General features: G+C 40.3%; 1 protein-coding gene across 11 annotated transcripts in view; it reads left to right on the top strand.

Moving 5' to 3' along the window:
- beta-Spec (spectrin beta chain) overlaps positions 1–24800 on the top strand; it is a 73895-nt gene that overhangs the window by 32145 nt on the left and 16950 nt on the right. For 10 of the 11 annotated variants that reach the window (XM_069503816.1, XM_034976814.2, XM_069503817.1 and 7 more), the window contains exons 2-26: positions 2398–2571; positions 6622–6773; positions 7204–7377; positions 7763–8051; positions 8911–9082; positions 9506–9634; positions 10165–10377; positions 10797–10994; positions 12124–12253; positions 12737–12886; positions 13621–13760; positions 14284–14408; positions 14944–15074; positions 15711–15856; positions 16946–17069; positions 17558–17808; positions 18238–18397; positions 19120–19258; positions 19743–19924; positions 20164–20278; positions 21455–21579; positions 21922–22112; positions 22312–23474; positions 23606–23867; positions 24426–24630. In XM_069503816.1, coding sequence (XP_069359917.1) covers positions 2436–2571; positions 6622–6773; positions 7204–7377; positions 7763–8051; positions 8911–9082; positions 9506–9634; positions 10165–10377; positions 10797–10994; positions 12124–12253; positions 12737–12886; positions 13621–13760; positions 14284–14408; positions 14944–15074; positions 15711–15856; positions 16946–17069; positions 17558–17808; positions 18238–18397; positions 19120–19258; positions 19743–19924; positions 20164–20278; positions 21455–21579; positions 21922–22112; positions 22312–23474; positions 23606–23867; positions 24426–24630 — 5202 coding nt within the window. In that variant the 5' untranslated portion in view covers positions 2398–2435. Of the gene's footprint in view, positions 1–2397; positions 2572–4777; positions 4909–6621; positions 6774–7203; positions 7378–7762; positions 8052–8910; positions 9083–9505; positions 9635–10164; positions 10378–10796; positions 10995–12123; positions 12254–12736; positions 12887–13620; positions 13761–14283; positions 14409–14943; positions 15075–15710; positions 15857–16945; positions 17070–17557; positions 17809–18237; positions 18398–19119; positions 19259–19742; positions 19925–20163; positions 20279–21454; positions 21580–21921; positions 22113–22311; positions 23475–23605; positions 23868–24425; positions 24631–24800 lie in introns of those variants that run through there. The other variant, XM_069503813.1, reaches the window with a different exon arrangement.

The raw sequence follows: 24800 nt of genomic DNA, 5'->3' as shown, positions 1-24800 counted from the left end.
CAAAGCAGAGCCATTTATAGCCCTTTGGCTACCCTTTCCATAAGTATAATGATACCATATAAAACTCAAATTCAATAGAGTCGACAATAGAGATTAAACTTTAGTTTTAAATTTATACACTTCAAAATTCCACATTATACTCTATTTAAATCTACAATTACTTTACTTCTAAAATATAATAAAATCAATTTCACCATGTAAGACCTTTGGATTAGCTGCTATATATTATCTGTTACGTCTGTAGTATTTTGTCTATCATTTTGACGTGCCTCTGTTTACAAATAAAATGTCAATGGTTTAGAATTAATTCTTAAGCAAAATCTAAAGAGTTTAGTAGCAATTTCAAGAAATAAATAGCAACTCTAACCATTTATCTTATAAGCTCAAGCGTCAAGGGGACGGCTATTGAGGACAGTTAGCAGGCTTGGATCAATTAACTGAGCCTCTCCAAATGAATTCACTGTTTGAAAGGTTCGTATGTACCTATGATGTAATGTGCGATAGGATAGGATGCACTGGGTATATAAGAGTAAAAAGAAGAAATGTACTAACTAAACTGTCTACAGATACAGAATACTTATATTATCTATTTCTACAGACTCCTGAAGCTTAGCATAGGTCTTGAAATCCTAAAGAATAAAGACCATAAAAGTACGAAGAAGCTCATAATCCAAAGTAAATAAAATATGGAGAAAAAGCCTAGATTTAAGAACTGATGAGGTGGACCTTACAATACAATAACAATACTAACCATACAACCGATTCAATTTAGTTTTAAGGGACATTTGTTTTTGAACAATAAGAAGAGTATAATTAGACTCCTGTATACTTTTATCTCAACTGCTAAGCAAAAACCTTTTCCAAATATCACTTCAATACTTACTTAACTAAATTATTATCAATAGCAAAAACTCGTTAATCTTTTCTAAATACTTTTTATTTAGTCTGCCCAAGAAACTCGACTTATTAGGAGTGCTGTGTCGATAAAGTAGTGCTCAAGAATACGTGTTATCTAATCTAATCACCGGCTGACGTCATCGAAAACATTAATAACATTCTCTATGAAATTGAAACCGGGCGTACTTATCGTAATTTGTAACAACAATATGCATTACATACTAAAATAAAATCGTGTGTGCACATTTTTGAAAGGTGACCCGAGCCGGCTTTAGTGTTAATTTAGTAAAGTAAGCCTTTGTTTTAACTATATTTTGTTTGTGTATGGTGGAATACCGTCGTAATACTCTAGATTCAAGGTGAAGCGTGTTTTTGTAATCAATTTTTGTTAACGTGACTCGAGTGCGGGCATAGTTTGAAATATCAAGGTTTTGTTAATGGTTTCGTTTGAATAATCTTAAGTGCATCGTTAAAGCATTTTTGGACGATAGATAAAGGGTATTCTAGGTAACGCCTGATCATAGTTAGCAAGTTTCTACTTTTTCTTCAGCTCCATCCTGACATAAATAGTGTTGTTTCAAAGATATGTATGTAAATCTTTGAGCCCCTATATAACTTAAAAACATATATTTGCATATCGATACACTTTAATTTACGTTGCTTTAGATGCTAGTAGATACGAGTAGGTAATAGGTATATGTTCTTTTGAATTACTTTGTACATTTTTGTATGAGAGATTTTCTCGAAATCAGCGACACATGATTCTTATAATATTACAAAAAAAATAAAAACCGACTTCGATACACAAACACTAAAAATTGAAAAATAATTTAATTTATTACCGAATATATTATGTATACAAGAGTTAATATAGTTCCATAATAAAACAATTTTATGTGCCGGTGCCAATTAGCTTTAGCTGCGCGAATCGTCTAGACTTCATATTTTTATGAGACTCCACAATGGCACCTCATTGGCACCGACCCCAAAAAATATTATTATGGAACTATATTAACTCTTGTATACATAATATATTCGGTAATAAATTAAATTATTTTTCAATTTTTAGTGTTTGTGTATCGAAGTCGGTTTTTATTTTTTTTTGTAAAAAATTTTTATTTCACAATTTTTAGTGGCCCCATGGAATTATGCCATGACTGGTTAAAAATCTACTGTTTACTAAGCTATTACACTGATCGCGAGCAATTTACTCTTATCCGTTGAGGAGTTCCAGTATCTATCTTCGAAGATGTTCATCAGATCTTCATCAAATTTAAATGGGACCAACTTTGAAGTATACCCTTTCAAACAAAAAAAGAATTTTCAAAATCGGTCTAGGCGTCTTCGAGTAATCGGGGAACATACATAAAAAAAAAAAAAAAAAAGATTCCGACGAATTGAGAACCTTCTCCTTTTTTTGAAGTCGGTTAAAAAGAGGTATGATTTCTATCACTTACCTTATTTTAGAGTTGTTTGCTAAAGCATTATGTTTGTTCACAGACATTTGAGCGTGGCGCGGTGAGGTGCCGTAGGTCGCGATGACGACGGACATCTCGGTGTCCCGCTGGGACCCCAGCATCGGCCATGGACAGGAGATCATCGATGACTTCGAGTACGACGGCGGAAACTCGTCTTCAAGGCTCTTCGAACGATCGCGCATCAAAGCGCTTGCAGGTATGCACACACCTTTATTTTTTGATTCAATAATTTGCAATATTTGCAATTGATTGCGAGCAGCGACCTCAACTAATTGGTAAATGACCGTGCAATCTTAAGATAATATAGAGTACCCGACAGGAAATATTGTACAATGACGTTTAGAAAGAGATAGCGGTTTCGTAGAGCGTTGTCTCTGTCGTTGAGATCGACAACGCTCTACAAAGCCGAAATCTCATTGTAAAGGTCGGTGTACAATATTTCTTGCCGGCTAATGTACTACTTTCAGGATTTCCAATCATAAGGGTCACGTGGGCATGTTTTTGTTTTAGTTTGAGGTTAAGTTTGGTTGAGTCATGCTAGTTGCTAAAAACGTTGACGGTCATTATTTCGTAGACGGTAGCTTTTTAAAGACACTGTCTAAGAAACTTCACAATGATTTTAAAATATACCTGCTCTACGAGGTATCACTCGTACTGCTGACTGGTGGTAGACAATTTTTTTTCGGCTCTCGCTTTTCATGTTCAGGCGCTAATATTTTTTTCAAAATTCAATTATGCCTCTTACTAGCTACAGCTCACATAGTTTATTTAAAATGCCTGTAACACAGACAGACTGGACGAAACTATAAGGGTTCATCTCGCAAAATCAATCTGGCCTGACCTGATACTCGATAGAGTATCTATTTATTTGCCTTACGAATACCTAAAAGCTGCAAGCGAGAACAAAATAACTGTTTTGTTCAACAGTGCATATAAAAAGTGTCGTTATCTTAGGCCAGCCATTCAGCCAGACTAGATCTTTGCCGAGATATTGGCGCGCTATACTAATTTTTCTGTGACCGGTCGTGAACCTCTACATTCAATGATTGGTATTCGGAACTTGCATTTCGCAATGTAGCAGTACTTGGAGATTTGATAATATCCACACCACCATATAAAACTAACATTTTTTTCTTTCATTACTTCACAAAATGAAAAAAATATTAGAGGACTACTACAAACCGGCATAGTTAACTATTTCAGATGTTTCTTTAATTTTGGTCTATTGTATTGTCCGCAAATTTAGTGCAGTCTAAAAGTTTCAAAGTTTCGGCGCAAAGTTGCCTATCTATCGGTATTGTACAGGATATAAGTATTTCGAAGAGTGTGCCGAAGAACTTTTCAACCTGGTTCCTCCTTCACCCTTCTAGTACCGCAAGGCATCGCCAAGGTCTGCACTCGTGCGTAGATGAAATTCCGCGGATACGTACGAAGCGATTTGCCTCCTCATTTCTAATCCGTACCGCTATGATTTGGTATCCCTTTCCAGCATCAGTTTTCCCCTCCAATTATAATATGGGAACCTTCAAGTCGAGAGTGAATATGCATCTTCTCGGCAAGCGCGCTCCATCTTAGGCTGCATCATCAGTTGTCACCAGGTCTGATTATAGCCAAGCGCTAGTCTATAAATTTAAAAAAAAGTCTTCATAATCATTCATTAATTGTGAAAATACTTAGAGGCAACTTATGGTGAACTATGTGTAACAGCTACCTTATCCGTAGCGATAAATTCCAGCCGATATCGTCGATAATGCGGTCGAAGCAATGTAGGCAGATGATAATACTGTGTATAGTACGATTGGCAGTTTATTGTACCCTATAATTATCACTGTAGACTGTGACATAATTAAATCACAGCAATTTAAATTATGTCACTGTTTCAGAAGAACTCTGTAATGATAATGAGGAAAACATAACCTTGCAAAACGTAATGTTAACTATAATTAGTTGTATTACACACATAGTGCTTATCGTGGCTTTGCATAGCCACCGTTTCCTTTTTCCCTCACAAATAAAGGTATTGCAAACTATTGGCTACAAATTTGGTCAATTTAATAACCATACATTGCTTCGGGTACAAGCATCCTAAAGCTAATAATACACTTATCAACGGTGCTGAGATATCTGATACGACCGTGGAGTGTATTCAGTTTCGTTATCCGACTGGATACAATGAACAGTTCGTGAATTACTTGGTCATCTTCAAAATATTTTACCGTTCGAATAAGCTCGCGTCAGTAAGTCGAATAGTATCAAATCGAAGCGAGGAAAAACATTAAGTTTATTATAACATAGTTCATTAAACCAGACCAAGTGCTGTCGACATCTGGAGCGTGCGTATCGAATATCCTTGTCCAGTGAGCAGTTGAATTTTGTCGCTCTAATTCTTCCCATTCTTTCGTCCAACATCGTCAGTCAATCGGTGCTGGTGATATGACATCGACGGAGTGTTACGATCTGATCAAACGGGGTGTTGACATAGAAGTGCCGGGCTTAGAGGCTTATTATGACAAAGTTGTGTGTGAGCTTAGAGGTTGGTAACGTGTGCTGTGCTTCCTTTACATTTTTCAAGTCAAGTAACTCGTTCGTTAACCTTGTCCAACGTCCACGTGAAGATGTGTTCAGTTCAGTGATACGTCTTAACATCAGTGGAAGTTCTGGCAATATAAAAAAATATGTGATTCCTAAATAAGTGAAAAGATTATTGTAAATGATGTGACGATATAACCACTACCCCTAATATAAATGCGAAAGTGTGTTTGTTTTTTGGTTTGTAGGTTTATCCTTCAGTCACGTCACAACGGAGCAAGGGATTACGTGATTTATTGCGTGGTTATAGCTAAAGATCTGGAGAGTGACATAGGCTAGGTACCTTTTATCCCGGAAAATCAAGCGGTTCAAAACCGCAACTTACATGGGCGAAGTTGCCAGCATCATCTAGTGGGAACATAGTTTTGATAACATAAAAAGAACTTTATGTATTTGTTTGGTTCTGTGTTGTTGATGAGTGATGATAGATTTGACTCGATTTCCTGAAGACTATAGTTTATTGTCATACAGGAGTCAGGAAGTTAGTTATGAATAGTGACACTATTTATTACTTTGGCACGCCCTTTTCTAGTTGCGGCCACATTGGGAACTAGATCTCAATAATTTACTCCGTGTTAGAGTCACCACTGGAATGTTTTTTTTTTCATTTTAAACAATATACAGCCAAAACCAAAACGCACATATATACATGCCAAGTTATTTAAAGCTTATTACATTTTAAAACAAATCACTTAACACACAAAAGTCCTTAACTATAATCTATTTAAATAGAAAAAAATTGCTTTTATGAATATGTAGTAGTAGAATTAGACAGAAACTTTCCCAAACAAGAAATATTGGTGCACGTATAACCTCGATTTCCGCTCTAAAGCGCACCGGGCAATTCGATCTCCATCTCGCGTTACTCATATTATTTTCCGAAACCTACACCAAGTTGCCGTGAGTTACTGCGATGGCTTTGCCCACAGCGGACGGACGGAGCCGAAGGGCTAGGGCTCCGCGCTCGCGTCCCCACTGGCGGTTAATGTGTTAACAATCATTTTGTTCATAGCCTGTACTGTACTTGCAATGATATATTATCATGTTTATTTCTATTTCGCTGGCGAAGGTCTTGTGGTTTTCATTAGTTCTACTGTTTGCCGGGTCACTGTTTTGTTGTTTCATTGTTCTCTTAGTTACAGTGGTTCTTGGAAATTGGAAGCTGCCGTCTTGTTATCGCGTTTCGGTTTATATTAGAGTGTGCGCGTCTTTTATTGGAGTGTGCTTTATATAATACTAGCTTTTACTTCCGACTTCGTCCGCGTGGACTACGCAAATTTCAAACCCCTATTTCACCCCCTTAGGGGTTGAATTTTCAAAAATCCTTTCTTAGCGGATGCCTACGTCATAATAGCTATCTACATGCCAAATTTCAGCCCAATCCGTCCAGTAGTTGGAGCTGTGCGTTGATAGATTAGTCAGTCAGTCAGTCAGTCACCTTTTCCTTTTATCTATTTCGATAGATTACAGTAAACCAATTTTTGCACAGAAGTGCTGGTTTTTTAGGCAGAACGGACAAATCTTTGATGATTCGGTAGAGCTTGTAAATGTAATAAAGCGAAATATTTAGTTTTACAATTTAACAAGATTTATAAAAGTTACGGTTTGTGTGTATGTAGTATGTATGTACTTCTATATGTATATAACTTTCTTACAGACGAACGAGAGAGTGTACAAAAGAAAACTTTTCAAAAATGGGTGAATTCTCACCTGGTGCGTGTGGGGTGCCGCATCAGCGACCTGTACGTGGACATGAGGGACGGCAAGATGCTCATCAAACTGCTAGAAGTACTCTCTGGAGAGAGATTGGTGAGTGCTCTTATTATAAGCTACAAAAACCCTAATGGAGTTAAATAGAGGATTTTCGAAAATTACACCTCCATAGCGACTTTCAAAAATTCCATTAGTACAAGGCCGGGGTGGGCGTACATATTATAACGCATAGAGGAAGTCATGATTCAAAGAATTCACTGTTGCAGAACAGACTATATCTTTTATCAATCTATGGATGTCTAGGGGATATTTTATGCGCGTTTAACTGATCTATTTTATTTCGGCATATATCATAATCACATTCCACACAAAATTAAAGGTTTCATCATGATCATCATCGTCAACCCATCGCCGGCTCACTGAGCACGGGTCTGCACCCAGAATGAGAAGTGTTTGGTTATAGTCTACCATGCTGATCAAGTGTGGCTTAGCAGAAAGATTTATTTGATGTTTTATTTATTTTTAGCCCCGACCGACAAAAGGCAAGATGCGTATCCATTGTCTTGAGAACGTGGATAAGGCTTTGCAGTTCTTACGTGAACAACGCGTGCATCTTGAAAACATGGGCTCCCACGACATCGTCGACGGAAACGCCAGACTTAACCTCGGTCTGATATGGACCATCATCCTTCGATTCCAGGTTTGAATTCTTACTTATTTTTTCGACTCCAAATACTTAACTTTTACCAAGGAATGAATTCCTGCATCCTGTCTTTGGAGGTGACCTTTTTGTGAACTTTAAGATTGTATTTATTTACAAGCTGTACAAATACTAATTCGAGGTTTGAAGTAACACGATACAACAATCATATTAAAATTTCTGGATAAAGAAATCTATAAAAAAAGCAAGCTGCACCAGTCTTTCGTAATTTTTTTTTCTTAAGATGCCATCTCCACGGACGTGAGAATTTCCACAGGGCGATACTATCGCCGACGATAGTTGGTCAGACTAGTTGCGGTTCCCTCGCCCGTGGAGATGGCGCCTATCTTGAACTTGGTAAATTCATCATATTGTTTGTTGACAGATCCAAGACATCACAATCGAAGAAACTGACAATAAAGAGACCAAGTCAGCTAAGGACGCTCTGCTATTATGGTGTCAAATGAAGACAGCCGGCTATAACAACGTGAATGTTCGCAATTTTACCACCTCTTGGCGCGATGGGTTGGCCTTCAATGCCATCATACACAAGCACAGACCTGATCTCATACAGTTTGAGAAGCTTCACAGGAGCAATCATATTCAAAATCTGAATAATGCCTTCAATGTTGCTGAGGAGAAACTCGGGCTTACCAAGCTTTTGGATGCGGAAGGTATTGATTTTGTTTTGAGAACTGTTACAATTTAGATTAAATATTCTATGGTTAAATTAAAATGTTGGTATGGCCAATTTATAAATCCAATTTAATTTTGTATTCTATTCTAACGGGGACGAATTCTTGGGAGTTGACTAGCCCAAGAATTCACATAGAATCAACATTGTTTGCATAGTATTATTGCCAACATCCCGTTGACATATCTTTCTATGGTTTGTTTTGCATTGTGTATTTTTTTAAATAAAAAGGAACATATCTATATATATATAAAAGGAAAAGGTGACTGACTGACTGACTGACTGACTGAATGACTGACTGACTGACTGACTGATCTATCAACGCACAGCTCAAACTACTGGACGGATCGGGCTGAAATTTGGCATGCAGATAGCTATTATGACGTAGGCATCCGCTAAGAAAGGATTTTTGAAAATTCAACTCCTAAGGGGGTGAAATAGGGTTTTGAAATTTTGTAGTCCACGCGGACGAAGTCGCGAGCATAAGCTAGTTATCCCATATAGTGCTAATTTGCTTTTACACAATCTCTAAACTAAATTATTGCAGCTATCCATTTTGTCAGGAAAAATGGTGAAAAGGACAGGACACCACTATATTTTTATAGACCTGTAAATTTAGTTTAGAGTTTTTGTACCACCGAGTTCTGAAGTTTTTACAAGCGGTATAAGATTTCAGAAGTCAATTGATCACCTGTCCAACTGGAATTAATAGTCAAGAAAGGGGCTTCTTTAGGGGACCATTCAGATGACATGTGTCTTATTTAACCCAAGCCCATATCTTGACTATGAATTCCAGTGTTACTATTTCAGCTACTTATCAGTGTAATGTTCTTTTACAGATATCGCAGTAGAACACCCAGACGAGAAGTCGATCATCACGTACGTGGTAACGTACTACCACTATTTCAGTAAGATGAAGCAGGAAACTGTACAGGGCAAGAGGATCGGCAAGGTGGTTGGCATCGCTATGGAAAACGAGAAGATGATGCACGAATATGAAACACTCACCAGGTAACGTCACTATGAACTTCATTTCAATGCTATATCTCTATTCACGGAGAGAAGTTAGTATACGGCTCTCTCTCTTACGTAACCCCATACAAAGACAAAAACAATGAACTCAGTAGGCGTTAGCTATTTTGAGCTACCAACCCATCACAAACGAAACTATGTTTTAGAATTAAATTTCGAAAGTTTTTTGAACATATTTTTGGAATTGAATTTCGAATGTTTTTAGGAAACATGTTTGGGCAAAGGGTGGTGTTTGAGCTTGCAAGTGCGACACGAGAAGATAAAAGTTGCAGACCGTTATCTAGTGCGAAAAATATACACAATTAAAGCATACGTTTTGCCCTTGGCGACCTTCATGAGATTGAAGTGTCTTGATTTAAAAAAGTAATATTCATGTTTTAAAGCTATATATTTTATTTCTAGCGATCTTCTGCAATGGATCGAGCATACAATTGAAGCCCTGGGTGACAGAACATTCGCGAACTCTCTGGAAGGAGTACGTCAACAGCTCATACAATTTGCAAACTACCGCACTGTTGAAAAACCTCCCAAGTAAGAATTAGTTATATTTTCTAATCTGATTTGCGACATTTGCTTTGGACAGTGCCTCGAATAGTCTTCAAACATGGTTTCGAATTGGGGCGCGGTACAGATTATAACTGGAATATATGGTGAAATGTTGGAACTGGGCGATGGTCTATAATATAATTTAAATTCGTAGAACTTTGAAACAACCCTTGTATATATTGATATTATTGTTATTAAAAACACATTTAAAAACATTTTTTCATCTAAAAAGTTAGGATTTTTTTCTCAAAAATAAATAATGAAAATGTAACAAAGTAAATTATAAGCTAGTCTTGATAGCTCGTGGTCCCCGAAAAGCCATAGTCACCAAGTGCCGACCAACCGCGTACGTAAAAAAAGATGTATATTCCACTTAATGAAATTTAATACAGTTTTGGTATAAAATGTCAAAATGTAACAAAAAAATATGCAATCGATTAGAAACTAATTCTGAACAAATTTCAGATTTCTCATTAACAAAAAATAATGTGGTTTAACGAATAACTATCATCTAGGTTCGTCGAGAAAGGCAACCTGGAAGTCCTGCTGTTCACGCTGCAGTCGCGAATGCGCGCGGCCAACCAGAAGCCCTACACGCCGCGCGAGGGGCGCATGATCCACGACATCAACCGCGCCTGGGAGCGCCTGGAGAAGTCCGAGCACGAGCGCGAACTTGCTCTGAGGGAGGAACTTATCCGTCAGGAGAAGTTGGAACAGCTTGCTGCTAGGTGAGTTCTTGTACTTCCCACTAGAATTTATTTGCGGATCTGCTGCGGCTTCGCTCGAGTGGAATTTAAAAAAAAAATTAATGGAATCTCCAAAAATCCTCAAATATGTAATTCTTTATTTTTAACTGAAAGCCTAAATACCAAAGGCTCCTGAACATGAAAATTGATTCAAGAAAAGAAATTTTTAGTAGTATTTTATTTTTAAACCAAAGGTTTTAGTAACTATGGCTACGGAAGCCACTGGTTATGTTCTGATTGATTTGCACTTGGCCATTTTTATTTCATTACAAGTTAGCCCTTGACTGCGATCTCATCTGGTGGTAAGTGGTAAGTAATACCTAGTGGCAGAACCCAGAACCTCCCGCTTATCGGGTCGCCTGGTCGTTGAGCATTTTTTTAATGTGATTTATTATTTGCAGATTCAACCGCAAAGCGCAAATGCGTGAAACGTGGCTGTCGGAGAACCAGCGGCTAGTGAGCCAGGACAACTTCGGCTTCGACCTGGCAGCTGTAGAAGCGGCGGCCAAGAAACATGAGGCGATCGAGACTGACATCTTTGCGTATGAAGAGAGAGTGCAGGCTGTGGTCGCTGTTTGTTCCGAGCTACAGGCTGAACGGTTAGTGATTGTTTCTTACTTCTATAGTATGCGTCCACTGTTGGACAAACTTATAACACTACTAGCTGATGCCCGCGACTTCGTACGCTACGTATTCGTACGATTTAGGTTTTTAACAATCCCGTGGGAACTCTTTGGTTTTCCGGGATAAAAAGTATCCTTTGTCACTCTCCAGGTCTTTGACTATACCCATGCAAAAAGTCGCGTCAATCCGTTGCTCCGTTGCTATGTGATTGAAGGACAAACCAATAAACCGACAAACAAACACACATTCGCATTTATAATAAGGGTACTGATTTTACGTATCATTAGTATCATAAGAAAGCAAGAAAGAAGTCACTCATTGGGCGATGGAGAGACCCAAAGAGTGATCAAATCAGAAATGAGGAGATCCATAGCAGAACCAGAGTAACTGACATAGCTCATAAATCATAAATCATAAATAAATCATAAATCATAAATCCTTTATTTTGCTAGAATACATGTCACAATGGTAGTTAGTTTTTAAGGTAAGTAAGAATCAATGTAATCGGCCATTTCTGGCATGCAAAATTTTTTCTATTATAACACAATTAATAAAATTCTAATAATTATTAGCATAGTTAAATTCATTAAATTTTAATTATTTTTACAATCTAAGTCAAGTTTAATTCTATATATTATATATTATAATAGTCAACTTAACCTACTGTGCCAACATTTCATTGATTGAATAAAAACATTTATCTATAAGCCACTTAAAAAGATCCTTCTTAAATCGTTGGAGGGGTAATACCCGTAATCCTGGAGGTAGTTTATTAAATCAGCGGATTGCTAAGCTGAAGTAGCAATGTTCGAAAATCCTATAGTCCCAAGGTGCTCGAATGGCGACCTCGCACTGAAAATCAAAGTTGGAAGACCCCCCACAAGGTGGACAGACGACATCGATCGAGTCACAGGGAGCCGCTGGATCTAGGGGGTGCAAGACATTGGAGTGAAAGTCTCTAGACGAGACTTATCGGCTCTATGACCTATCGGTTGATGATGACGATAACGATAAATTTTGTTTTGCGTCGGGTGTTAAAAACTCCCGAAGTCCTTTTAAAACGACTGAAATTGATGTTGAAACTTTTTTGTTTGTTTGTCGTAGTTACCACGACATCGAGCGCGTGTGCGCGCGGCGCGACAATGTGTTGCGGCTGTGGGCCTACCTGCTGGAGCTGCTGCGCGCCCGCCGCGCCCGCCTCGAGCTATCGCTTCATCTGCAACAGAACTTCCAGGTAATTTTAATCTCTCTTTCTCCCTCCGGTCGTTCCTTCATTACAGAAGATGGCGAGATCCCAACCTCAACTAGATCGGCTGTTTCGATTTCCTTTTGTCGGTAGCCATTTTAGCAATAGTGTATTTTATATTTTAAATAATGTCTTATCTACTTCTTCTTCTTATTTTGCTTTGTGGCTTTCAGTAGTGCCACACCGAGCACAAAGCACTTCGCCAAAATGTCTTATCTCAATATATATATATAAGGAAAAGGTGACTGACTGACTGACTGACTGATCTATCAAGCACAGCTAAAACTAATGAACGGATCGGGCTGAAATTTTGGCACAAAGATAGGTATTATGACATAGACATCTCCTAAGAAAGGATTTTTGAAAATACAACCTCTAAGGGGATAAAATAGGGGTTTGAAACTTGTGTAGTCTACGCGGACGATGTTGCGGGTGAAAAGTTTTTAATAATTAGTTTTGTTTTTCACCAAGGAAATGCTGTACATCCTGGACTCTATGGAAGAGATCAAGATGCGTCTGCTAACGGACGACTACGGCAAACATCTGATGGGCGTAGAAGACCTTCTGCAGAAACACGCACTGGTTGAAGCAGATATCAACGTGTTAGGAGAAAGAGTCAAGGTAAATTGAATACTAAAAATATATTACTCAATAGGTTGATAACTTAACCAGCAGATTTTTCAGGATAAAAATTATAATATGCCCATTTCCAGGATCCCTTTCCCATCCCTTTGCTGAATTTCGTTAAGATCCATTATGCAGTTGCGCGTCAAAAATAATAGATAAACAGACATAGTTTCGAATTTACAAAATTAATATGGATAACAGGCAAATGGGACACGTAGGGATACCAAGCTTTTTGAATGCGGACCTCGCAACGAAAAGCTCATCATTTGCAAATTCTCCACTAGGTGAAAAGAATCGCGGGGATCCGCTGGGTACAAGCGGTGCATGACCGCGACGTGTGGACTGTGAGTGTCCCTACAAGAGACTTATGCCTGCAGTGCACGTCTATCAGTTGACGAGGCGATGAGATTGGCCTCAAAACCGAAGTTTTGGCCTTGGACCAAGCGGTCTGGGCATTGCTTGAGATAGCCTAGGTCGCCGCTTATGCTCTATAACTAAAACTTAGTATCGTGAACAAGGTGAAGCGATATACTTCACTCCAAAAGAACGCCTTACTCTTTACCAGGCTCAGGTTAGGTCTGGCATGGAGTACTGCTGCCACCTTTGGAATGGCTCTGTCCAAGTACTAACTCGATGCATTAGACTTGATAGATCGCCGCACCTGAAGAATTATTGGCGATCAATCACGCAGGCGAAATTGTTTGTTAAACCAATTTGTTGATCTACAGGTGGTAGTGGGTCACTCGCAGCGGTTCTTGGAGCAAGAAGAGGGCGGCTACCGACCCTGCGACCCCGCCATCACCGTGGAACGCATTCAGCAACTCGAGAACGCGTACGCTGAGTTGGTGCACCTTGCTGTGGAGCGCAGGTAAACCTCTGTCTAACTGCGTCGTATTCCTCATTCCTGAAATTCGTGACCCCTTTCTATGAATCACATAATGGTTGGAGTCTTGGGATAATAACGCAGGTAATATCATCATCATCAGTAGCCTATAATATTTAGGAAACACATCGTATACCCTGGGGATGTCACTTCAATTCCAGTCAAAAAAGTGCTGCTGCATCTGGTGGCCACAGGATTCAAATCAAATCGAAACAAATGTTTTATTTAAAACTAGCTGATCCCCCCGGCTTCGCCCGCGTGGATTTAGGTTTTTAAAGATTCCGTATAGCCTATGTCACTCAGGAATAATGTAGCTTTCTACTGGTGAAAGAATTTTTTAAATCGGTTCAGTAGTTCCAAAGATTACCCCCTACAAACAAACTTAACGACATTACCTCTTTATAATATTATATAGTATAGAGTATAGATAGGTAATAAATTACACTTTTATTATTATCAACACAAAATCGTTAACAATTAATAATGTTATCACTGTTTGTTTGCACAGAAAGCGCCTGGAAGACAGTCGCAAGCTGTGGCAGTTCTACTGGGACATGGCTGATGAAGAGAACTGGATCAAGGAGAAGGAGCAGATCGTGTCCGTGGACGACATCGGCCATGATCTCACTACCGGTAAGATTCTAGTAAATAACGGCTTTACTTATAAACGTTGGCTAGCGGGTGAGTAGTTACTAGTTAAACATCGATTTCTCTCTTTCTTTCATCAGTAATTTGGCATTCGAAAAAAGAAAAAAACCGACGTTAGTTAAATGTTAAAAGTATGTCTACTTATATGTAAAAAGTAAATGGTGGTTGGTGTATACATTGGTGGTAAAAAGGAGGCTGCTGAAAAGCTAGCGATCTTTAAGGTATTATAGTGTGCAATGTAAAATCACCCTTATTTTTTAAGGAGTGGTGAAACCCATTGACCAATCACGATCATAGTGCATCCTTTTCACTTCTATACAATTGTGCAAGAGAGAGCGCCCTATATTAGCTCGACTGCTTAAACAAGGTATAGTTCCACACGCCTATGAGCTCGTATTGATGGCGCAATTCGAATTCCAAGTATAAATCTTCGGAAAAAGTAACGGTGCGTGCTATTAGCTTTGATAAACGTCGTGCATGCTTATTACTAAGTTATAGTAACGGTTTCTTTTGTATTCAGTGTACCTCCTCATCTCGAAGCACAAGGCGCTGGAAGCGGACGTGGAAGCCCACGAGCCGCAGCTCATGCGCGTGGCGGCGGTGGGCGACGAGCTTATCTCACAGGGACACTTCGGCGCCGATAGGATTCAGGTAATTATCTTGATATACTTTTTTTTTAAATTCACATAAACAAGTAGTTTTGAATCGTCAAATGAATCTACTACTGGTTAGGAATACAAAAGATGGAACTGACGGGATCGACGGGCAAAACTGATCTCAGAGGGCGCCACAAGAGGTCTAGCCAATGTCAAATTAAAATCAACACTGGCGCTGATTCTGATGTCTTTCTCTAACCTAAAATAATAATAATAATAATAATGTTCTTTATTTCAGGCAAAATGTACCTATATTATTACAGAAGTCAATAAAATTATAAATAAAATAAAAATAATTGAAATATAAATAAAATTAGAGTATATGCATCTCTTTCTCTTTAATATTGCTAAAAAATGAAATTTACATTTAAAGACTCTAAATTTTAGTACACCCTACAAATTTAAACAATAGGCTCGCGACTGGTAGCTAAAGTCACGAGGATTGACAGCTCTGAATTAAATGTAAAACTGTCCAAACTATATCTGTCCTTTTCATATTGCGTTAGTAAGAAGAGGATGCAAACACTCTAAAATTTAGTTGTGCTCAGAATCAGTACCACTGTTTGGCAACTTTGCAGTGTGGATCCCCTGTATCCATTGGAAGTGGAAAGTAACAGTTATGCCCCCACAGGACCGTCTCCGCGACATCCTGTCTCAGTGGAACCACCTGCTGGACGTGGTGTCTCTGCGCAAGAACCGCCTGGACGCGGCCGTGCGGTACCATCAACTGTTCGCCGATGCGGACGATATCGACAACTGGATGCTTGACACGCTCAGGTATGTCTTCAAAAATACAAACTAGATTTAAAAGTAACACCTCCATTCATGAACAATTTCTACAATGTGCCCAGTCGTAAAGTGCATAAGCAAAAGGACGTGCAACTAGGCTCTTTGTTTCTCCTTATCTCAGAATAAGGACTGTTAGAAGTAGCCCTATTGTGACACTTACTGTTAGAGCGAGATAGCTAAATGCATTCAAGCTCTTGTTAGAACGTGAAAAAACGATTATGCTTTGTCCTTATCACCGGGGCCACTTTTTTTTGTTTGTCAAAATGTATTTGTACGCGAGTATTTGACAAACAACGTGAAGTGTAGAAGGAATGACATTTCACAAGTAATGAAGACAAGAAAATCTGCTTGAGCGAGAGGGACTGAGGGGGCCACGCTAGTTGCAAATCTGGACATATCTGTGCTCCCTATGCATGTGCTATTTATGTACAGTACGCGGGCGAAAGTGACGGACATCGCGTTGTCTCTGTCACTCATACCCATATGACGCTTTGTCGGTTTCAACGGATCACAGTGCTCTACTTTGCTGTCTCCTTCTAAAGATCACTTTTGGCCGCGTACTTTAACCAACTTACAAACTATAAGGGTTATTGAGTTGAAATAAACACAAAAATAATCATAATTAGATGTAGATTAACAAACAGCAATAAAAAATTACGGTTACAGGGCCGGTTTTTCGGAATAAAATCACTCTAATTGAAAAAATACTACAATAATCTTAAATATATAAAAGGAAAAGATAACTGACTGACTGACTGACTGATCTATCAACGCACAGCTCAAACTACTGGACGGATCGGGCTGAAATTTGGCATGCAGATAGCTATTATGACGTAGGCATCCGCTAAGAAAGGATTTTTGAAAATTCAACCCCTAAGGGGATGAAATAGGGGTTTATATGTAGTCCACGCGGACGAAGTCGCATAAGCTAGTTTAGTATAATACAGCAATAATCATGATTTTCGTTTAAAAAAAAATTATCGATGAGAGCCTAGTTTCATGTCCTTTCGTTTGTGTACTTTATGACTGGGCACATTGTATACTCATATTAAAAACAATGTCGTGATTTACTGTTAGATTGGTGTCATCGGAGGACACGGGCGTGGACGAGTCGCAAGTGCAGAGCCTGCTGAAGAAGCACAAGGACGTCACCGATGAACTCAAGCAGTACGCCAACGTCATCCAGCAGCTCAAACAACAGGTACAGTACCCGCAACAGGTTGAGATGGCAATCGAGGTATGAGGCGCGTCACCCACGCTCGCCCGCACTGGGTTAGCGCGGGGGCTGTGCGGGTATGCGGGACGTTTCCGTCCCCGATTGTTTCCATTTCAACCTGTCACATACTATACATGCCAACGACTTCTATAGAAGATATAGATATTCTGTTTCACGATGACCGGTCAGCCTGGTTGTAGTAGTGAGTGTACCGATAAGTGTTAACGCATTTGTGTGCGTGACGTAAACCGCAACGCGGTCCGAACTGAGCGCCACTCACAGTGTAACAATGTGTACGTGTCATAATCATCATCATCATCATCATGATAATCAACTCATCGCCGGCTCACTACTGAGTACGGATCTCCTCTCAGAATGAGAATAGTTAGGCTATATTCTGTCACGCTAGACCAGTGCGGATTGGCAGACTTTACACGACTTAAATCATCGATAACAAATTGTTTTGTAATCAGGCAAGCGAACTGAGTCCCGAAGACGCAAACAGTGGCGAAGTGCGTGAGAGACTCGCCGCAATTGACGCGCGACACGGTGAACTGGCCGAGTTGGCGCGTCTTCGCAAGCAGCGTCTGTTGGACGCGCTGTCGCTCTTCAAGCTGCTGGCCGAAGCTGATGCTGCCGACCAATGGATCGCTGAGAAGGATAGGATGCTCGATACTATGCTGCCACCTAAGGATATCGACGATGTTGAGATTATGAAGCACAGGTAAATGCGTTGAACTACAAGCTTGAACACAAAGGGAGGGACTTTAACCAACTTCCAAAAAAGGAGAAGGTTATCAATTCATTGTCTAACTGTTCACAGAGCAGCCGGCAGAGAGTTGCGTATTCCTCCAAGATGTCACAAGAAGCTCGAATCCCACTCAGATGATTGCAATATTTTTGGTTTTGAATTCGTTCCTTCATTGAACATATCCTTTGGCAAATGTTTGATACTTTTGCCAAATTGAAGGAACAAATTATTCAACTAGATTATTTTGTTTTTGTGACAGACGAACCAATAAATAATTATATGCACCTTGCCTAGGTACACGAGTTTGATTAGCACATACTCGGTTATATTTAATGTATTTAATTCTTCTTTAATTTTATTAATTTAATTTTATTTATCATTAATTTATCATTCTTATTCTAGATACGATGGTTTTGATAAGGAGATGAACGCGAACGCATCTCGTGTGGCCGTGGTGAACCAGTTGGCTCGGCAACTGATCCACGTGGAGCACCCGCAGGCGCCCGCCATACAGGAGCGCCAGGCCGCGCTCAACAACGCTTGGAGTACGCTGAGGGATAAGGTATGTACTTTCAGACAGGTTTGTATTGGGGAAGATTTTTGGACCCGATTTCTCATTTCAGATTGAGCAATGTCAGGCAGGGCTCACTTGGTTACCTGACTCAAGAAATATACCTAGAGAGGCGCGAGCCACCGGCGGCTGCCGATTCCTTACGATCTCATTAGAGAAAGAGATATAAAGAGTTTACGTTATAGAAAGAGAGGCGTATCTTTAGCCCGTGCGAGCTGAATTGCACTTTATTACGTAGCAATAAGTCACTGTTTATTTAAACGTCTTTGCAGTATTATTTGCCAATACAAAAAATCTATTGAGACTACCTTGCCGATACTTTTCGATTGGCACTTCAGGGCTCTTAATGTAAGGTTTGAAGTTAACAAACGTGATATCGGCGGTAAAGTAAATCTGCCATTTTATATAGAGAGTACCATCTTCTCAAGTCCATGCCAGATTATCTAACTCCGGTGTCAGGTTTGTTAACTTGAAAAATTACACTAGGAGCTTAGGCTGAACGACGAATAGATCGTAAGTCGCAATAAATAACAAAACTGTACATACGAGGTTTTAAACTATCGGAAATGACGTTACATTTCACGACAACAAATCGTGTCGGTCTTGATGGGTAATTGATCAGCAGACTTGTAAATTTTTCATCAGTTGTTTTAATTTGCTAATACGCAGCTATATAATCTTCCAAAATAATAAATGACATGGTTATGTAACAGGCGGAAGGCAAGAAAGACGAACTGAAGTCCGCGCAAGGCGTGCAGACGTTCTACATCGAGTGCCGCGAGACTGTATCATGGATCGAGGACAAGAAACGCATCTTGCAACAGACAGACAACCTCGAGATGGATTTGAATGGTGAGCTAATCGACTATCTCAGAAATATATTTTGCAGAATTTAAGTTTATAGTTAGTCTTATTTCTTCGAAGTCAATTGATCGATATATCAAAATCAACGAAATCAAAGTTTCGAAACTTAAAAAGGGAAGTAATGAGATAACCATGCCTAACTTTAGTTTCTCATGGGTTATAACCTAGGTATAGTCCGCGACCGGTTGAGATAGCAATCGGGGTATGAGGCGAAGGAGGGGAGGGGGGGGGGCATTAATAGGAAGCTTCCCTTGAGTGGAAGCCCACTAGCCACTGTGCTCTAAGCTAAGATGACGGGCTCTACAAGAGCAATACCGGAGTAACACGATTACCCCGCGCCCTACCCGGGTAAGTTAAGGCCCGTACCCCCACTTGGCCTTCGGCCATCCGAGTCCGTGTCGTCGATAATTTTGCATCGTTTGCCTCATCGATTTAATAAAGAATATTTTTGGACAAAAATGTGTTTTCCTAGGTGTTATGACCCTACAACGTCGTCTATCGGGTATGGAGCGTGACTTGGCCGCCATCCAGGCGCGTATCACTTCCCTGGAGAACGAGGCCAGCGCGATCGAGGACGAGCATCCTGATGAGGCGCGCCTCATCCGCGAGAGGATCCACACCATCACCGACAACTGGGATCAGCTCACGCAAATGGTGAGTAACTATGTATTCTTGAGTGTACAGTACGCGGCTGAAAGTAATGTACATCGAAATTTAGAAGCAGATAGCAGATTTGTAGAGCATTGTCCCTGTCATTGAGACCGACAACACGTCATATAGGAATTTGTTGGTCCTCCCCTTCAATAACCCCATGTTGTTATCTAACTTGGGCACATTTTGGTTGCGGAGAAGCTAATATAAACATTAAACTAAAAAGATGGTTTTGTCTACAGCTGAAAGAGCGCGATTCGAAGTTGGAAGAGGCAGGAGACCTGCACCGGTTCTTACGCTCAGTGGACCACTTCCAAGCCTGGCTCACCAAGACGCAGACAGATGTCGCTTCCGAGGGTAAGAATACCTTAATGACAGTTATATTATCGACTAGCTGACGCCCGCGACTTCGTACGCATGGGATGTAGATTTTTAAAAATCCTGTGGGAACTCCTTGAGGCATTTTCCGGGATAAAAAGCAGCCTATGTCACTCTCCAGGTCTCTGACTATGGCCATGCAAAAAAATTACGTCAATTCGTTGCTCTGTTGCGACGTGATTGACGGACAAACCAATAAACCAACAAACAAACACTTTCACATTTATAATATGGGTAGTGATGGGTACACATTTAAATTTTTTTTTAAACAGTGGCGTCCGTGCTCAGGCTAACTTTGGCTTGTGGTAGGCACGCTCACGAGTTTTTCGTGAAAATACACTGTATTTTAGTATATTTCTTGCAATTCACGAGGGTGTGTGGCTCATGATTGTGTTTAAATCGTATCAGTATACGCAGTGGCGTGCACAGAGTTTGAAGCCAGGGTAGGCATTAGTTAGGTAGGAACTTGTTTACTGGCAGGTCATAATGAAAAATATGCATTGAACTATTACAACTGGGGTAAGCAGTGCATTTATGCCTCTATGACCTGCACGCCACTGAGTATACGTAAGGTAAAGTAAATGTGTGCGTTAGCGAGCGCTCGCTCGCAACTGATTGGTCCGACAGGCACCCAAACTTACGCTTACATGGACTATGTATATGACGCAACCACCAGAAAAGATCACGCGCCTTAGTGAATTGCAATAACTGTAGTCGGTAATGCTTTATTAATGTTACTGTTGGTAATCAAGGATATAATTTATTATGAAGTTTCATCATGATCATGATCAACCCTTCGCTGACTCACTACAGAGCACGGGTCTCCTCTCAGAGTGAGAAGGGTTTTTGGCCATAGTCTACCACGCTGGCCATGTGCAGATTGGTAGACTTCACACACGTTTAAGAATATTTTGGAGAACTCTCAGGTATGCAGGTTTCCTCAGGATGTTTTCCTTCACCGTTAAAGCAAGTGACATTTAATTACTTAAAACGCACACATCTCCGAAAAGTTAGAGGTGCGTGCCCAGGATCGAACTCTCTACCTCCGATTAGAAGGCGGACGTCCTAACCACTAGGCTATAACAGCTTTATTAAACGAAAGCTTCATTGTATTGTAATTTAATAGATATACTTCTAAGCTTATTGTTTCTACAGATATACCAGCAAGCTTGCCAGAGGCAGAGAAGCTGTTATCGCAACATCAAACCATCAAGGAGGAGATTGACAACTACAAGGACGAATATGCCAAGATGATGGAGTATGGAGAGAAGATAACTGCCGTAAGTTTATAATATTATGTATTTTTTCGTAGCTGACAAATCACATTAAATAAGATAAATTGATGATAATATTATTGATGGCGATAAATGATTTTTATAATGTCAAACTTTCACCTTTCTATGATAAATATATGAACGCCAAAAACTACGCACAATCTGAATTAATCTACATCTTAGTGCAAATCTTTTATCTCAAATGTCACAAAGCAGTTTTTGATCGTGGATTGTAGATATTATATTGCGTCAACTAATTACATTTACTAAGTCTAGGAGCTTTTCAGACCTGTATCAGGTTTGATTATTTTAAAATGCTCTTTATTCACATTTGGTCAAATCTCTCAGGAGCCATCAACGCAAGACGACCCTCAGTATATGTTCCTGCGCGAGCGCTTGAAGGCGCTGCGCGAGGGTTGGGCGGAGCTGCAGCAGATGTGGGAGAACCGCCAGCAGCTGCTGACGCAGAGCCTCGAGCTGCAGCTGCTGCAGCGTGACGCGCGCCAGGCTGAGGTGCTGCTGTCGCACCAGGAACACAGGTGAGGAGAGGATAATTCCGTACTCTAACTCTCCTTCGTAAAACGTTTCTTTTGACGCCATAATATCCAAACTTACGAAAACTATCACAAAATTATCGAAGTTTTCAAAGGGCTGTAGAGTCTAAACAGATTGGAATTAATTTTTATGCTTATCGGCCAAGACATTCCTAATCATGTTGTTTTTTGTTTTTATTCATAGGCTTGCCAAAACCGAGCCTCCAGCGAACTTAGAACAAGCCGAAAACATGATCAAGGAACACGAAGCCTTCCTCACCACCATGGAGGCTAACGACGACAAGATCAACTCGGTCGTACAGTTCGCTAACCGCCTCGTTGAGGAGAGACATTTCGACGCCGATAAGATCCAACGCAAGGCTGAAAGCATTCGAGGACGACGAGACTTGAACAGGGAGAAGGCATTACAGCAGATGGAGAAATTGCAAGACCAACTGCAACTGCACCAATTCCTCCAGGATTGTGACGAGCTCGGCGAATGGGTGCAAGAGAAGAACGTCACTGCCCAAGACGACACATATCGCTCCGCCAAAACCATCCATTCCAAATGGACGCGCCATCAAGCATTCGAAGCTGAAATCGCGGCCAATAAGGAACGCCTCTTCGCCGTCCAAAACGCGGCTGAAGAACTTATGAGACAAAAACCAGAGTTCGTTGAAGTCATCTCGCCCAAAATGCACGAGCTTCAAGACCAGTTCGAAAACCTTCAGACGGCGACCAAAGATAAGGGCGAGCGTCTCTTCGACGCCAACCGTGAGGTCCTCCTCCACCAGACTTGCGACGACATCGACTCGTGGATGAACGAGCTCGAGAAGCAGATCGAAAACACAGACACCGGCACTGATCTAGCATCTGTTAACATTCTCATGCAGAAGCAACAAATGATAGAGACTCAGATGGCCGTGAAGGCGAAGCAGGTCACCGAACTTGAAACCCAAGCGGAGTACCTGCAAAAGACCGTACCAGATAAGATGGAGGAAATCAAAGAGAAAAAGAAGTCTGTGGAACAACGTTTCGAGCAACTAAAAGCGCCTCTGTTAGATCGTCAACGTCACTTGGCGAAGAAGAAGGAAGCATTCCAATTCCGTCGCGATGTCGAGGATGAGAAGCTATGGATCCACGAGAAGATGCCGCTAGCAACCAGCACTGATTACGGCAACTCGTTGTTCAATGTACAGATGCTGCAGAAGAAGAACCAATCGTTGAAAACGGAGACTGACAACCACGAGCCGAGGATACTGACGGTGATCTCCAACGGACAGAAGCTGATTGACGAGGGGCACGAGGATGCGCCCGAATTTAAACGGCTTATTGAAGAACTTACCGCGCGGTGGCGAGAACTTAAAGGTAAGATTTTGAAACAATTTTCATTTCTTTAATAGAAATTATTTCTAAGGGCGATTTCATTAACGTAAAGTAAGTCTTATCCGAGAGTAGATTTGTTGTTTTTTTACAATAATACTTAAATGTCTCTGTAGATGCCATCGAACAACGTAAAAATAATCTGGCCCAATGGGAGAAGGCTCAACAGTACCTATTCGACGCGAATGAGGCCGAGGCGTGGATGAGCGAACAGGAGCTATACATGATGGTGGAAGATCGAGGCAAGGACGAGATCTCCGCGCAGAACCTTATGAAGAAGCACGAGATACTGGAGCAGGCCGTGGACGACTATGCGCAGACCATCCGCCAACTGGGCGAGACGGTGCGGCAACTGACGAGTGAGGAACACCCTCTGAGGTAACGAGTTTAAAGCATAGTCATTTTAGTTGTTTTTTACAGTCGGAATTTCGGGGGATAAAATGAATAATGCACCTTAGAAAACCTCTACAGGTCAACCAAATTTTTTTGAATGAAAAATCATATGAAGTGTTGTTTCCTAACTGGGAGTATACAGGACTAAAAATAGTGTTGACCTTTTTTCAATAAAAATTGTAATAAAGATGACCTTATTTTAGCTTAACAACACATACACTACAGTCTACACACGAAACACACACTAACAAACAAACACTAATGTTTTGTGTACAACTAATATCATTGTAAACGTTAAAGGAGGCAGACTAAAATCCGAAAGGCCGGAGGCTCAAACTTTAAACCCCCACCCGTTGCACTATTGTCATACCTACTCCTAGCACAAGTTTTACGCTTAGTTGGTGGGGAAAGGGGAATATTAGTAATGATTATCATGGCTAATATTCTTTTAATCAAAAAAACATTGGTTAAATAATATATCTCTACAAAGAAAATTGTTTTTATTTGTCGTTATTCAAAATAATCATGATTATTTTTCAACAGTGAACAGATCTCCGTAAAGCAGTCCCAAGTGGACAAACTGTATGCGGGTCTCAAAGACCTGGCGGGCGAGAGGCGCGCCAAACTGGACGAGGCACTGCGGCTGTTCCAACTCTCACGGGAAGTTGACGACTTGGAGCAGTGGATCACTGAACGGGAGCTGGTCGCCAGTTCCCAGGAGTTGGGACAGGATTACGATCATGTCACAGTAAGTGATTTTAGTAACTCCATTTCCTCACAGCTGGACATAACGGATGGAATTGATGTAAATTAGAAACTCCAAGCTAAAATTTCTACTGAGATGATTTCTTTGCTATATTACTTTAACCAAAAGTATCGGCGATCAATCTGAATTTTGACTTTGTTATTTTCCATCAA

The sequence above is a fragment of the Maniola hyperantus genome, chromosome 16 (genome assembly GCF_902806685.2).
Source record: "Maniola hyperantus chromosome 16, iAphHyp1.2, whole genome shotgun sequence".
Taxonomy (NCBI): domain Eukaryota; kingdom Metazoa; phylum Arthropoda; class Insecta; order Lepidoptera; family Nymphalidae; genus Maniola; species Maniola hyperantus.
This window is presented reverse-complemented; position numbering and strand designations above follow the sequence as displayed.